Source organism: Amphiprion ocellaris, chromosome 12 (genome assembly GCF_022539595.1).
Source record: "Amphiprion ocellaris isolate individual 3 ecotype Okinawa chromosome 12, ASM2253959v1, whole genome shotgun sequence".
Lineage (NCBI taxonomy): Eukaryota > Metazoa > Chordata > Actinopteri > Pomacentridae > Amphiprion > Amphiprion ocellaris.
In genome coordinates this window covers 1619634-1636780 of record NC_072777.1, presented here as the reverse complement: position 1 = coordinate 1636780, position 17147 = coordinate 1619634, and the positions used below count along the sequence as shown (strand labels likewise).

General features: G+C 42.1%; 1 protein-coding gene across 1 annotated transcript in view; it reads left to right on the top strand.

The window, feature by feature from the left end:
• Nucleotides 1-89: 89 nt before the first annotated feature.
• Nucleotides 90-17147, top strand: part of nbas (NBAS subunit of NRZ tethering complex) — a 202701-nt gene continuing 185643 nt past the window's right edge. The window contains exons 1-5 of the mRNA XM_055016167.1: nt 90-232; nt 678-729; nt 2910-2946; nt 13314-13391; nt 15154-15201. Of these exons, the coding sequence (XP_054872142.1) occupies nt 140-232; nt 678-729; nt 2910-2946; nt 13314-13391; nt 15154-15201 (308 nt within the window). The 5' untranslated portion in view covers nt 90-139. The remainder of the gene's footprint in view (nt 233-677; nt 730-2909; nt 2947-13313; nt 13392-15153; nt 15202-17147) is intronic.

Below are 17147 nucleotides of genomic sequence, written 5' to 3'. Positions count from 1 at the left end.
AAACTGAGCTACAGATGATTGTATTTATGCGTTAATAAAATTTTAGTTTGCATAAATCTAAACAAATATCCATTTTTTGACTTCAAAAGTGACACATTTTGTCCCTCGCCGGACTCCGTCTGCTTCTGTTTGAGTAAACATGGCGGAAGAAAGTCTGGTCGAAGGTGAAGATGAAAATATTTTGTACGATTTATTGGTTATTACGGAATGGCCTCCCGAAACGGACACTCAGGTGAGTTAAGCTTCTATTTTTGTTCATTTATTGGCGGCTGTGGGTCTTAAATTAAACGTTTATCGGTCAAAAATAGCCGCCGAACGTGAATTAAGAGCAGCTGCGCAGAGCCACGTAGCAGAAACACAACTCAAGTTAACGGTCGTTTTTATTCAGAAATCAAGTTTTAGACTCTCACACCACAATGTAAAGGAGTGTTTGCTTGTTTCGTGTCACTATATGTTGATATACTTTCTATTTATTGTCATTTTTATCAGAAAACATGTGGCCCCAGTTAGCCAGCTTAATAAAATGTTTACTTTGCCGCCCAAACGTTCACATTAGCAGCTTTTTGGAGTTTAAAATTCATTGTCAGCAAATAATAAGTGAATCTAACTTAACTTTGTTCATTTGAGGGAATAAATGGATCATTATAAGCTCACTTATCGCCGTTTTACTGTTTCAGCTGCGAGGCAACAAGGAGCACGACACCTCTCTGATTGCAAAAGCTGTGACAGGTGAGTCCTGCTGTCTGATGGGATTTTTCTAGAAAAAAAACTCCACTTTTATCGGAAAATACTGAATGAATTCAGCAGCTGACTGTGACCCAGTGATGCCCAAACAAATGTTTTATAGTGGTGGTAAGATAGGGCCTCTGAAAAACCAAAATCCTAAACTGAATTTCAGTTTTTATTATGCTGTTGTAGCAAAGAGTTAAGGTAAAAAAAAAAAATCTGTTAAATCAGAGTTATTAAATTGCATCTGGATATATTTTAGGTTCTTATTTTACAGCCAATGTTCGCACACTTATCTTGAGATTGTAAACATGCAAGTCATTTTTTGTGTTCTAGATATATACAAATCATTTTGGACACTGTACACTTATTAAATTATAGATTTTCCACATTTTTTGCACACTGGATATTTTATATACTGCATCTATCTCTATCACTATCTATGTATATCTATCTATTTATCTCTATTTCTCTATCTCTATCTTTCTGTCTCTCTCTATATATCTATCTACACTATATTGCCAAAAATATTGGCTCACCCATCCAAATAATCAGAATCAGGTGTTCCAATCACTTCCATGTCCACAGGTGTATAAAATCCAGCACCTAGGCTGCAGACAGCTTTTACAAACATTTGTGAAAGAATGAGTCGCTCTCAGGAGCTCAGTGAATTCCAGCATGGAACTGTGATAGGATGCCACCTGTGCAACAAATCCAGTCGTGACATTTCCTGGCTCCTAAATATTCCACAGTCAACTGTCAGCTGTATTATAAGAAAGTGGAAGTGTGTGGGAACGACAGCAAATCAGCCACCAAGTGGTAGGACACGTAAACTGACGGATGCTGAGGAGCATAGTGCCAAGAGGTGGCCTACTTTCTGCAGAGTCAATCGCTACAGACCTTCAAACTTCATGTGGCCTTCAGATTAGCTCCAGAACAGTGCTTCAGCAGAGAGCTTCATGGAATGGGTTTCCATGGCCCAGCAGCTGCATCCAAGCCATACATCACCAAGTGCAATGCAAAGCGTGGGATGCAGTGGTGTAAAGCAGCCACCACTGGACTCTAGAGCAGTGGAGACGCCTTCTCTGGAGTGACCAATCACGCTTCTCCATCTGGCAATCTGATGGACCAGTCTGGGTTTGGTGGTTGTCAGGAGAACCATACTTGTTGGACTGCATTGTGCCAAGTGTAAAGTTTGGTGGAGGGGGCATTATGGTGTGGGCTTGTTTTTCAGGAGCTGGGCTTGGACCCTTAGTTCCACTGAAAGGAACTCTGAATGCTTCAGCATACCAAGACATTTTGGACAATTCCATGCTCCCAACTTTGTGGGAACAGTTTGGAGCTGGTCCCTTCCTCTTCCAACATGACTGTGCACCAGTGCTAAAGGAAGGTCCATAAAGACATGGATGACAGAGTCTGGTGTGGATGAACTTGACTGGCCTGCACAGAGTCCTGACCTCAACCCCATAGAACACCTTTGGGATGAATTAGAGCAGAGACTGAGAGCCAGACCTTCTGGTCCAACATCAGTGTGTGACCTCACAAATGCGCTTCTGGAAGAATGGTCAAAAATTCCCATAAACACACTCCTAAACCTTGTGGACAGCCTTCCCAGAAGAGTTGAAGCTGTTATAGCTGCAAAGGGTGAACCCACGTCATATTGAACCCTATGGATTAGGAATGGGATGTCACTTATGTTCATATGCCAGTCAAGGCAGGCGAGCCAATACTTTTGGTAATATAGTGTATCTATCTCTATAAATATTTATCTCACTGGATATTTTCTATCTTGTACATTTTGCAGACATTTCATCTCTCTATCTATATAAATACTTGTATGTACACACGCATACACATATGTATACATACATACATTTATTTATTTCTGTCTATCTGTCTTTCTATCTCTAGTCCTCCAACATGCTGTAGTTTTTGTTTTATTTAGACAGTCTATATTGTCAGTAAATACATATTTTCAGGTTTTTTGTGTTTTTAAATTCAACATTAAACCTCATGAGCTCCACTAATATTGCTTCTATGAACACATAAAGTAGCAGCAAAGCTGCAACATCAGGAGAAATAATGAATAAGAACATAAACTAGAGGGAAAATAATCCAATAAAATGTGACATGATGGTACATTTTCCATTGTTTTGTTTACTAACTGTAATATTTTTTTTCAGGGCCGTTCCGCTTGATCCTCCATTATTTGTGGTACAGGTGAGTTTGGGATCATTACTAGCAGATGTGAGACACGTGTTGAGTTTCTTTCATGGTTTTTATGTCCTACTGCTCATTTTTAAATAGAGTTTTGAGTCACATTAAAGTTACAGCAGATCCAGCATTTTAGCTTTTTGATTTTCTAAATCAGGGCTGTCAAACTCATGTCAATGTTGTGTTTCTTTGTCGACACTGTGATCTGGAAGTTTTACTGTGGAAATGATAAAACTGAGGCATAATACCGTTGAATTTAGAAATTTCAGGTTGTTCATGATGTTTAGCATAAAGGTAATTCCTTTAATGTGAACATTTTTGCACTAAAACAAAGGAACCATTAGGAGTTGTGGTTATTTATTGGTTATTATGCTGTGATTTTACTGGTCACTGCAGATCAGACTGGGCTGAATGTGGAACCTGAACTAAAATGAGTTTGACTTCCTTGATTTAGATAAAAAAGAAAATCTGATTCTATATTACTTTTATTCTGAAATTCAAATGATAACAAAGAAGAACAGAGAACTTTTCCCATCAATGCAAATCTTTTAAATGGGTTTATTTTCCATTTGTTAGTCGAAGCTGCAGTTGAGAAAACAAAGAAAATAAAACAAATATTTCTCTTTATTGTTGCTTCCTATGAGGCCAGAGAGTATATTTTAATTCTGTGTAACTTTCTGCAGCAGATTTGAGTCCCTCCTTGTCGTATTTGATCGATTCTGTGTAAAATCTGCTGCTCTAAAGTCTCACAAAGACGATGTTTTGTTCCACATGTATGTTTTTAAGCATCATTATTTTATAAATCTTGCCTCCATTGGAACTATCCGGTGCTAAACTGTGTCTGGATGTTTCCTGAGAAGCTTTTCCTCTCAGCTGGCGGTTCGTTTCCGTCATCAATAACCTCCTTAAATATTTAAAAACCGCTCCGACTGCGTTTGTCTCTCAGCTTCACTTCGCTTTCTGTGGAAGGATCAGAAATTTTACTGTTCTGTGCTTTATGTGGACTTTTAATTAGTTGGAAATAGAAGTTTTTTGTCACAGCTAAACGCACGAACACGGAGTATTTATATCAAGAATTCTATTAAAACAATCCTGCGATGGGAAAAACTGCAACTAAAAAGGTAATATAGGACTTTGTATTTCTAATTTATGGCCACATCAAACAAAATATGTTCTATAGTCAGAGTTTCCTCAAATGTTTTGTCCAGATCAATTCAGTTTACTGTCATAAAGGAGGAAAGAAACCAGAAAATATTCACATTTAAGAAGCTGAAATAACTGCATTTAAAGTACAAAAAACAAACAAAAAATCCTTAAATAATTAATAAACTAACTGATTTATAGAAATAATTGTTGCAGCTCTTGTTAAAGTCTAAATTTTAATAATTAAATCAAACTGTGAGCCAAAACTTCTCAGATTTCTGGGATCCTATTTACAAAATATTAATTGGAATTTTAATTTTCAATTGATTTAAATAGAATTTTTAATCGGCTTAATTTAAAATGTTTAATTTGCTATAATTAAACTTTTAAATATCAAATTTAATATTTGATGGAACCAATTTCAAACCACTTTGGTTTAATTAAGTTTTTATTAGATTTTTAAGGAATTTATGGAGGTTAAACCAAAGTGATTTTCAACAGAAAAATAAGACTGAGGTGAATACACTTAAAAAGGAAAACAAAACCCTGAGGGAGACCGTCCTGGACATCCAGTCGAGGAGCATGCGGGACAACCTGATCTTTTCAGGTATCCCTGAGTCCACACCGGATAACCCAGAGACCCTTGTTAAAAACGTTATGGTGTCGGCACTTAAAATCTCTGCGGAAACCGTTAAAAACATCACTTTCCACCGCGTCCACCGGCTCGGACCCCGAGGAGGAAACCGACACCGTCCTATCATTGCAAAGTTCGAGCACTTCCAGCAGAAAGTGCTCGTAAGGAGCAAAGGACGGGAGCTGAAAGGCACGTCGTTCGGGATGAACGACCAGTTTCCCAGGGAAATCAACGAGAGGCGCAAAGTATTATATCCCATCATGAAAGAACACAGACAGAAAGGTAAACGGACTGCACTGGTTGTGGACAAACTGTACATAGATGGGCAGCTATTTCGGGAACCCTCCATTACCCCCTGGCTCTTCTTAAAAAAAAAAAATAAATAAATAAATAAATAAAACAAACTGGCTTAAACGTTTAATATATCACTTAGTCATTTATGTTAGAAAATGTTATCAAAAAAAAAATCTCACGGATGTAAATGTCTCACTCTCCTAACCTACACTCCCCACTGGAGAACCCCCTCCTCCTTCTACTTTTCTCTCTCTCCCTCTCTATATGTCTCCCTTTAGCCCTCTCACCCTCTCACACACTCACCCCCTACACTCTCACTCACACTCTATGTACCCCCCATGTTTATTGTGCTTGTATGTTTTATAATGTGTTTGTTGATAGTTTTTCAGGCAATGATGTGCTATTCTATAATGTATATATAGATCCTGACCTGCTGTATACATCTCTCTCCAACACTCACAGCTCACAGACAGCAACAGACAGCTCACAAGGACACACACAGATGTTATATTACATTACTACATACTCAGTGACAGAACATCTTCTCTCTCTATGTTCAAGTTTAATATCGTAGCCTGGAATGTTAATGTCATACGCTCACAAACAAAAAGAGTTAAAATCATGGACTATGTCTCTAAATTAAAAGCAGATATTTTGCTCCTCCAAGAAACGCATTTACTACAGTTGGAAGAAAAATCTTTATCAGATTCGAATTATAGTATTATCTTTTCATCTTGTTATAACAGCAGACAAAAAGGGGTCTCCATTCTAGTCCATAAGAGAGTACCATTCACTTTAAACAGTACTGTAACGGACTCAGAGGGCAGATATATTATTATCCAGGCAACAATCTTTAATAAATTATATTCTATTGTAAACCTCTATGCTCCGAATAATGATGATCCAGCCTTCTTTCACACTGTTTTCTCTCACTTAGCAGATTTATCTGCTAACTCAACAACTATTATCGGTGGTGACTTCAACATAGTTTTAAACCCTTCAGTAGATCGATCTAATAGTCCAATACATGCAAAACAATCACAATCAGTTAAAGTTATACATGACTATATGAAAGATTTTGGACTAGACGACGTCTGGAGACTCAAAAACCCAACAAAGAGGGACTATACGTTTTTTTCTGCGGTACACAAAACATTTTCAAGAATTGACTTTTTCCTCTTAAATAACTCTATCGCACATAAAGTTACCACTAAAATCCACCCAATCGTTATCAGCGACCATGCACCAATATCACTCAGCCTGCAAACAGATTCCATCCCTAAACCTCCTCAGACTTGGCGCCTCAACATCGCTCTACTCAAAGACCCAGAATTTGATCAAGTAATAAGGAGTGAGTGGGAAGACTTTCTAAAAAACAATGACTCTAATGACTTATCTCCATCTTTGCTTTGGGAAACTGGAAAGGCCGTAATCAGAGGTAAAATAATATCGTACTCCTCATACAAGAAAAAAAAAGATCTACAAACAGAGAAAGAAATTGAAGAAAAAATTAAACCACTTACAGAGAATTATGCAATAAACCCAAGTGATCAATTATGGTCCGAACTACAAAATGCAAAACTAAACCTCGATAATATCCTATCCAAGAAAACAGAGTTTTTATTACAACAACTAAGATATAATGATTTTGAACACAATAATAAATAAGGAAAATTCCTGGCGAACCAACTGCAGCGCAATAAAGAAAAATCCTTCATAACAGCAATTCAGGATCCCTCAGGAAAATATACTCAGTCACCTCAGGAAATTAACCAGATCTTCTATAATTATTACCAGAGTTTATACTCAGCAGCAGCTAACCCAAACATGGAAGATATTCATAATTTTCTCAACAATTTAAACATGCCCAAACTAACGTCAAATTACAGAGACATATTAGATGCTCCATTGACTATGAAAGAATTACAATGTGCATTAGACAGTATGCCAGCAGGCAAGGCACCTGGTCCTGATGGTTTCCCTGCTGAATTTCTTAAACATTTTTGGTCAATGTTAGCACCCCTTTTCTTCAGGACAGTGACAGAGATTAAAAATAATGGTTATATCAGTCCGCACATGAATACAGCTGCAATTAAATTATTATTGAAACCAGACAAAGATCCTACGCTTCCCTCTAGCTATCGACCTCTGTCACTAATCAACACCGACATCAAAATTATCTCAAAAGCTCTCGCCTCTAGGCTGGAGAAAATCATCCCATCAATAATTCACAGCGATCAAACAGGATTTATAAATGGCCGACACTCCACCAACAACATCAGAAGACTTCTAAATCTAATCTCTTTGACGCAACGCCACAACAAAGAAGCTATTGTTATGTCACTGGACGCAGAAAAAGCCTTTGACAAAGTTAATTGGTCCTTTCTCTTTGCTGTGCTCCACAAATTTGGCTTCGGAGAATCATTTATCCAGTGGGTATCAGCTCTGTACAACTCACCCAAGGCTACAGTCACCACTAATGGGATCACTTCACAAAGCTTCAGTCTGCAAAGGGGAACGAGACAGGGATGCCCACTCTCTCCCTTATTGTTTGCGATCTTTATCGAACCATTAGCAACAGCTGTACGTCAGAACACCGATATCAAAGGTATCTGCGCTCTGGAGTCTGAACATAAAATTAACCTATACGCAGATGACATTTTACTTTATCTACAAGAACCCAAAACTTCAGTAAAGGAAGTATTTAACCTCATCACAACCTTCTCGCGTCTTTCAGACTACTCCGTCAACTGGTCAAAATCAATTATATTACCTTTAACAGAAAACTCGTGGAAGCCCGCAGCCCAAAACTCGCATTATTCTTTTCCTACTGGCAACATCAGATATCTGGGCATAAATATTTCCTCCAAACTCTCAGAATTAGTTCACCTGAACTTCACTCCACTTTTGGACAAAGTCTGTGATGATCTGAGGCGTTGGAACAACCTCCCCATCTCCCTTTTGGGACGAATAGCTACAGTCAAAATGAAAATATTACCTAAAATCAACTATCTTTTCTCCATGATTCCATTTAAACCCACATCAAAGTGGTTCCAATCGTTAGACTCCGCTATTGGTAAATTCTACTCAAAGAATAAAAAGGCTAAAATCAGTTGACTACCCTCCAGAAGAATAAATCCGAAGGGGGACTGGAGGCTCCCAACTTCATGTATTATTATTTATCCAACCAAATACAATATCTCACCAAATGGATACATCCACATGAAGAATATAACTCCTGGCTGAACTAGAACAGTTAGATTGTAACCAGATCAAAATCTCTGACCTTCCCTTTATCACTTCTGCCCTTAAACATCACTCCTGCTTCAAGAACCCTATGATCGCTTCCACCTTGTCTGCTTGGTGGAAAGCACTGGAAACCACAGGCTCCCAATTAAAACCCAGTATACTCTCCCCAATCTGGCACAACCCTGATTTTGCAAACAACAAAATAGCTCTTTATTTCAGCACATGGGCAGAGAGAGGAGTCACTCACCTCCATCACCTTCTGGATGATAACACATTTAGGACATATATAAACTTATTCCAAACATTTGAAATAAGAAATGGAAATTTTCTTCAGTACCTACAGGTAAAGAAGACTTTACAAGTAGAATTCCATCGCTTCAGACTACTTTACAGCCAACGGATTTACAGCCACCTGAATTTGTCGACTACATTGTGAAACTCTCTCCAAGAAATAAAAGAATCTCTCAAAAATTTATAGTTTACTCTCAAAGACACACTCTATACACCTACCAACTCAAAAATGGGAAAAAGACGTATCCAAATCTTTTGACTCTGATTTTTGGACCCAGATCTGTGAAAACACATTTAAAATGACTAAAAACACCAACTTACAATTGATCCAATTTAAGGTGCTTCACAGAACGCATATAACGCAATATAAACAGTATAAAATGGGCTTCTCACGCTCAGACACATGTACGCAATGCACCCAAAACATGACTGACACTTACTTTCACGCTCTGTGGCTTTGTACACCCGTCTATCAATTCTGGGTAACAATCACACAGAAACTCTCCAATATTTTGGACTGCAGGATTCCACATTCCCCAAACGTTTGCCTAATTGGTGATCTAACGCAAACAGCCCTACCAGACATTCATATCCAACCCACACTTGCAGCTATCGCCATTGCCAAAAAGACAATTTTAGTTAACTGGAAAGATAAGAAAGCCCTCAACATCATCCAGTGGCTGAACCTCCTCACAGAACACATTTCACTAGAGAGAATATCTGCTATCAGAAAAAACCAATTGGACTCCTTCAAAGAAAAATGGTCTCCATTTATTAAATCAATAAATATTAATCTATAGCCTCCGCTTGTATGTGGGCGTATGCCATTTCCCTCATAAAATTGTAATTATTATTCTGTCTGTGTGTATGGTCTGACTTCTCTCTGCTTTATTTCAGTTTATTAACCCTCTACCTTTTTAAGTAGGATGGCACCATGGACTTCAAGGCTGTGTACATGCACTAGTGGTGTCCCTTCCCTATTGCTCTTGGGGTTGCTCTCTGGCTCTGCGGGGCCGGCGTGGCTCGGGCCCCTCTGCCTGGGGGTGGGTGTCCCCGGTGTCTCTCCCTTTGAGCCCTGGGTCTGCTGGGTCTGCGCTCTCCTGGGGCCTTGGGGGTGGCGGCGGCTGGTCTCTTCTGGGGCGCCCTGGCTGGCCCTGGGGTTTGGGGTGGGTCGGCCCTCCGGTCGCTCCCCTGTCCCTTCCTGCTCTGCTTCCCTCCTCCTCCCTCCTCTCCTGCCTGGCCGCTCGTCCTCGTCCCTCTCCCTCCCCTGGGGGGGCTGGGGGCCCTCCGCTGCCTGGGGGTCTGGCATGGGGGCCGGGTGGTCTCTCTGGGGGGGTGGCTCTGGCTCATCCGGGCACAGGCCTTGGTACTTGCCTGTGTGCCGCCACTGGAGATAAGTTTCTGCTGGCTGGGGGCTTCTGTCCGGGCCCGGTGCTGTCCTGGGGAGTAGTGGGGTGGGTGGGGTCTCGGTGGTGCTGCGGGTGGGCGCCCTGCATCCTGGACGTGCCGGCTCCGGGGTGGGCGTGGGGGCTCATGGCCCTTGCTTCCTAGTGGTGCGGCCTGGTCCTCCCTCCGGGGCGGGGTGCTGCATGCGGCTGGCCCGTGGTGGGGCTGTGGCGCCTACCGGGGCGCTGCTCTAGCGCTGCGACTTCTGGGGGTTTCGGTGCTGGCCGGGCCGGTCGGGTTCGTGTGGGCCCACCTCGGCCTCTTGCCTCTGGGCTCTGGGGGCCCTCTGCATCAGTACCGGTGGTCTTACTACCTGTCTCCCCCGCTGCTCTCTCCTCATGGGCCGGATCCACACCAGACTGCCTCTTACTGTGCACTTCACATACTCCACATCACTGTATATAGTTACTCTTAGGCACATATAGGGACACAACAGCTAGGGCCCCGAGAGCAGGTGGGGGCAGGAATGATGGGCTCTGTGGTGGGGCGGATGGCAGGGCTCTACGGCCTTGTCTCTTCCCCATCACCCTCTTGCTTGCCTCCCCTGCTCTCTAATTTCTTTTTAATGCACCACACACACTCACACCTTGGGGGTAGGTCTGGGACGGCTCGGGGAACTTGGGCCAGGGTAGGCTGCAGAGTAGCCATCCTCTGTGGTCCTCTGGCCCGCCCCCTGGACGCCTCGCCCAGCCTCCCCACTTTTAATGCACCACATGACACTCAGGGTTACACTATCACGGTGCAGGGATAATGTCTCCAGTCTGGGATCGGGAGACATATTAATAGGGAGTAATGGGGGATTTCACTAATATGGCCTCGCTGGTGGGACCCGGCCCCCTTATGGCTATGGGGTGGCGGGGGTGGACCATCATCCGTGTTGCTGTGGCTGGGGGGTCCCCGGGACCTGGGGGCTGTGGTCGGGGGGGGTTCTCCTGCGTGCCCGACGGGTCCAGGTGTGCGATGGCTCTTGGTGGGCTGCGGGGGCTGGATTGGCCGTCCTGGTGGGCGCTGTGGCTGTACTGCGGGCTGGTGGCATGTGGTGGCTCTGTCCTGGTGGGTTGTCAGGGCGCATTGCGGGGAGTGGGGGCCCTGGGTGTACTGCGCTCACCTGGGGCCTGGTGCGGGGGGTATGCGGGGTGCCTCCCTGTCGGCGTCGCCGGGCCCCACCACACTGTCCATTTTTACCCTCTGGACTCGCATCGGGTCCCGGCTCCGATTTCCTCTGGCCGGCTCCCGGTGGCGGCCTGCCTTGTGATGGGCTGGTTGCCGCCCCTTCGGTGGGCCGCTCGGCCCCTGTGTCTGGCTTCCTGGCTGTGTGGGGCCGTTGGCCCCCTCGGGGGGGGGGGGGGGGGGGGGGCGGGGGGGGGGGGGGGGGGGGGGGGGGGGGGGGGGGGGGGGGGGGGGTGGGGGTTTGGGGGGCGGGTGGGTCCTCGTGCCCCGGGCCGCCTGGGTCGGTCTGGGCGCGCTGGGGGTGTCAGTAGCTGCTCCCTCTTGTTCTCCGGGTTCGCGTCGTTCACGGTGGCCCTGGTGGCTCTCTGGGGGCGCCACCCTGTGGCTCCTACGGCCCGGGGGGAGGGATGCCCTGTTGACTTGGCCCTGCCTTGCCATGATTGCTGTTCTGGGCTTCGGGGTTCTTCACACTTGCATGTTTGATCAGGTCTCACCAGCTACTGCCGAGTCCCATTGTCAGCGAATGATGGGACCCGCCAGAATGTGCTGAGAATCTCTCCAGAGTCTCTACCCTAAACTCATTCTCTCTTGCACTAGTATCCTCTTCTGGCCTATTCTATTCTATACTATACTATCAAGACATCCACAATTATGGTGCTCAGTACCATTTGTTTAATCATTTATTTATTGATTTTCTTTTTCTTTTGTGCTGGTTTGGTTTTCTTTTCTTTTTTCAAATTTTTATTTATTTTTTTATTCATTGATGGACAGTTAGTAGTTGGGAATAACACACCACCTTACAATCTTTAATTGCAATAGCACCGCCTGTTATTTTCTATCCCTGTTCGTCCTGTTCGTCCTGTCCAGTCTTTGTTTCCCCCACACATCACTGAGGTGTAGCACTGCCCTCCCTGGCTCATAATAGGGAATTCTAATAAAGAATATCTGCTTAGCTTTCAGGGAGGGCTGGTGATGGTCACACACATGCACTAAATATTAAAATATTTGGCTGCAAGACTAAAATATGCATCAGTCTCATACAATATTGACTCCCCTTTTGTGGACTTAAACAATGAGAACAAATGCAGACAAAAAAAAAAAAAAAAAAAAGAAAAATAAGACTGATTGACTAAAACTTTTTGGCTAAAATATAATATTGTAGATATAAATTGACTTGAATTCATTAAATATTATGATTTAGATCTGCATATAATAAAGTCACCTGACTGACTTTAATATTAGACTGAAATATCCACAGTATTTTTTAAATTAAATGTACCTGACTAATTAAAGTTTAGGGTAAATACCCAACAGAATTATTGAATATTTAAACTTACCAGACTAATTTAGGAGTCAACATTAATTATTAATCAAGATTAGCTAATTTTATCCAATTTATATATCAAGCTTCAGACCCACAGTTTCATCAATTATCTCAATTAATCTGACTAAAATATAAATTTTCTAGACTAATTTAAATATGGAAGTTAAGGGGCTTCAATTTATATTATATTATATTATGTTATATTATATTATATTATATTATATAAGTAAAAAGCTATTATATCATATATACAGTTAAATATTTTAATATTTAGTTTATTTAAAATATTAAATAGTATTTCATAATAATTTTTAAATACAAATTTACCTGTCAAACCTATATTTTAAGATTACAGTGTTATATTACATTATATTTTATTGCATTATATTATTGTAATATGAGTACAATACTTTATACTATTATTTGGTATAGAAATTTTAATGTAATATATTTTTACAGTATAAATATTTTACAATTATACTATTACATCATATAGAAATTATAGGTTTAATTTAATTAAAATATTAAAATGTCTAATTTAAATTTACACCTTACGCTATTATTTACTGTATAAGTTCACGTAGTGTAAATATGACTTTTAAGACCCTATTATGTTAAATAATACACAAATATACGTGACCACTTTAAATATTAAAATTAAAAACCTGTAGTATTATGTGATAAGATACAAATTTATGGTACTAATTGACATATTATGATTATAAACCTACAATAATCACAATTTAATATCAGAATATTATATTTATGTCTTTGTGTGTGTAGTTAATAACCTGTTTCAATGTATTAATTTGTTAATTTCAGCCCATCCAGCTCCTCTCTGCCTTTCGGTCTCATCCGTCTGTCCAACAAACAGATCAACTGGCAGCTGGTGCTCGCAAGGTGACACACAGACACACACTCTGCCACACACAGACACACACTCTGCCACACACAGACACACACTCTGCCACACACTCTGCCACACACTCTGCCACACACTCTGCCACACACTCTGCCACACACTCTGCCACACACAGACACACACTCTGCCACACACAGACACACACTCTGCCACACACTCTGCCACACACAGACACACACTCTGACACACACAGACACACACAGACACACACTCTGACACACACAGACACACACTCTGCCACACACTCTGCCACACACAGACACACACTCTGACACACACTCTGCCACACACAGACACACACTCTGACACACACTCTGCCACACACTCTGCCACACACAGACACACACTCTGACACACACAGACACACACTCTGCCACACACTCTGCCACACACTCTGCCACACACAGACACACACAGACACACACACACACTCTGCCACACACAGACACACACTCTGCCACACACTCTGCCACACACTCTGCCACACACAGACACACACAGACACACACACACACTCTGCCACACACTCTGCCACACACAGACACACACTCTGCCACACACTCTGCCACACACAGACACACACTCTGCCACACACTCTGCCACACACAGACACACACTCTGACACACACTCTGCCACACTCTGACACACACTCTGACACACACTCTGCCACACACTCTGCCACACACAGACACACACTCTGACACACACAGACACACACTCTGCCACACACTCTGACACACACAGACACACACTCTGACACACACAGACACACACAGACACACACTCTGACACACACAGACACACACTCTGACACACACTCTGCCACACACAGACACACACTCTGACACACACAGACACACACAGACACACACTCTGACACACACAGACACACACTCTGACACACACAGACACACACTCTGACACACACAGACACACACTGACACACACAGACACACACAGACACACACTCTGACACACACAGACACACACTCTGACACACACAGACACACACAGACACACACTCTGACACACACAGACACACACTCTGACACACACTCTGCCACACACAGACACACACTCTGACACACACAGACACACACAGACACACACTCTGACACACACAGACACACACTCTGACACACACAGACACACACTCTGACACACACAGACACACACTCTGACACACACAGACACACACAGACACACACAGACACACACAGACACACTCTGACACACACAGACACACACTCTGACACACACAGACACACACAGAGACACACAGACACACACAGACACACACTCTGACACACACAGACACACACAGACACACACAGACACACTCTGTGATCAATACGTGGCTGTGAGCTACTGTTGTTGCTGACATGTAGTTTGCTTCAATCATTTAATTGTTGTGTTTGCAGCAGAAAGAAAGACGTTTTAATTGACTATTGATTCCAGGTGGAGGACGCCGTTAGAACGTGTTAAACCTCCAACATTAGTCTGATTTCTGTCTCCTCCGACATCTTCACTCCGATTCTGCAGCTTATTATTATTACCACTCTATAAACACTACAACCTGAGATTTCCTGCTGATTTTCATCATTTACATCCTCAGTTTTTCTGCTCAAACACACATTTCTTCTCTAATTCTGATTTAAATGATCAGTAATGTTGTTTATTTGCCTGTTTTTGGTTGTTTCTTCTTCATTCCTGACTCTTTCTCGCCGTTTCCTCCACAGTAATGGCAAACTGCTGGCAGTGGTTCAGGACCAGTGTGTGGAAATCAGGTAATTAGTGAACTCTCCCAGTGCGTGTGACGGTTTTAATTAACGAGCTGATTTATCACATCTCTCTTTGAAGGAACGGCCAGCCTGCATCTTAAAAAAATAAAATTAAAAACAGGTTTTCAAGCATCAAATTAGTAAAATAATCAGTGACAGCGAGATGATTGAGTCGGTTTAACTGTGGATCAGATGTTAGAAAACAGGAAGGAACAGATCAGGAGGAGTTTGTGAAGAAACAGCTTCTTTCATCAGAGAACTAATGATGGAACTTAATTAGAACTGACATGGAGACAATATAGCTGCTGTATCTCTGTGTCTTTGTGGTTGTTTTGTGTTTACAGTCGATTGTGTGGTGATTTGCAGCATCCACCAACAACACAAAGAAGTACGAAATGACCACAAAGAGACAAAAGCAACCACAGAGCTACAAAATGACTACAAAGAGACTCAAATGAATGACAAAGACACGCAAAACAACTGCAAAGTGACAAAACAACCACAGAGACACAAATTGACCAAAAACTGACACAAATTGACCAAAAACTGACACAAAATGACCAAAAATGGACACAAAATGACCACAAAGAGACACAAAATGACCAAAAATTGACACGCAACAACCCCAGAGACACAAAATGACCACGAAGAGACACAAAACGACCACAAGGAGACACAAAAAAAGACCCAAAATGACCAAAAATGGACACAACAGGACCACAAAGAGACACAATCCAGCCAAAGCAGACACAAAATTACCAGAAATTGACACAAAACGACCACAAAGACCCCAAACAACCACAAAGAGACACAACACAGCCAAAAATAGACACAAAATGACCAAAAATTGACACAAAACAACCACAAAGAGACAAAATAACCTTAAATTGACACAAAACAACCATAAACTGTAATAAAACAACCTTAAAAAATTAACACAACAAACGCACAGCACCCAGCTGTAATCAGAGCCAACCCGTTACAGGAGGTCAGCAACAACAACACCACACTGGACTTGTACACATCGATCATAATGACCTCCTGCTCCACAGCAGGTCAGGGAGCTCCTAGTTAGCCTCTGCAGACGGAGACAGATCTGTTCACCTGATATCGATTTTCATTTCAGTCCTCTCATTTTAAAACATGCCGACGGCTGCCGAGCGACTGGATTCTCACTGCGTACAGGAGAAAATTGGATTTGTGTCGTGGAAAAAATTACAGCAGAAACACGGCGAACGCTCCATCTGGTTTCTACCTCACACCGACGGAAACGTTTAGAGAGCAGCTTTTTATTCCATTTAACCCACAGAGCTAAATGGACGCTACAAACAGCCCCGTCCCACCTCCAGAAGTTAAATTACTGACGTTTAAAACATCGTTCACAGCTGTAAAAGTCACATCTAGAGTCCGTAGTTCAGGCTGACAGCTGCTGGTTTCTCATCAGGACGAGTTTAGTTCACGTTAGAAAACAGGAAGTACAGAGTTTATTTATCAGAACTACAACTGACAGGGAGGAGAAACATGTGGTAGTTCTGAGGTCAGTTTGTGTCAATTTAGGGTTGTTTTGTGTCTCTTTCTGGTTGTTTTGTGTCAATTTGTGATTGTTTTGTGTCAGTTTTTGTTTGTTTTGTGTCTTTTTGGTCATTTTGCATCTTTTTGTGGTTGTTTTGTGTCTTTTTGTGGTCGTTTTGCATCTCTTTATGGTCATTTTCTGTCTCTTTGTGGTCGTTTAGTGTCTCTTTCTCGTCTTGTGTCTTTGAACGGTCGTTTTTTGTGTCTCTTTATTGTTTTGGGTCTCTGCATTCATTTTTTCTCTCTTTGTAGTTGTTTTGTCTCAATTTACATTTATTTTTTACTACAGAGTAGTGCTGGGCGATATGACGATACATATCGTGAGAACGATAGAAAAGTGTCTATCGTGCCATTTCTATCATTTCTAACCTAATTTTATC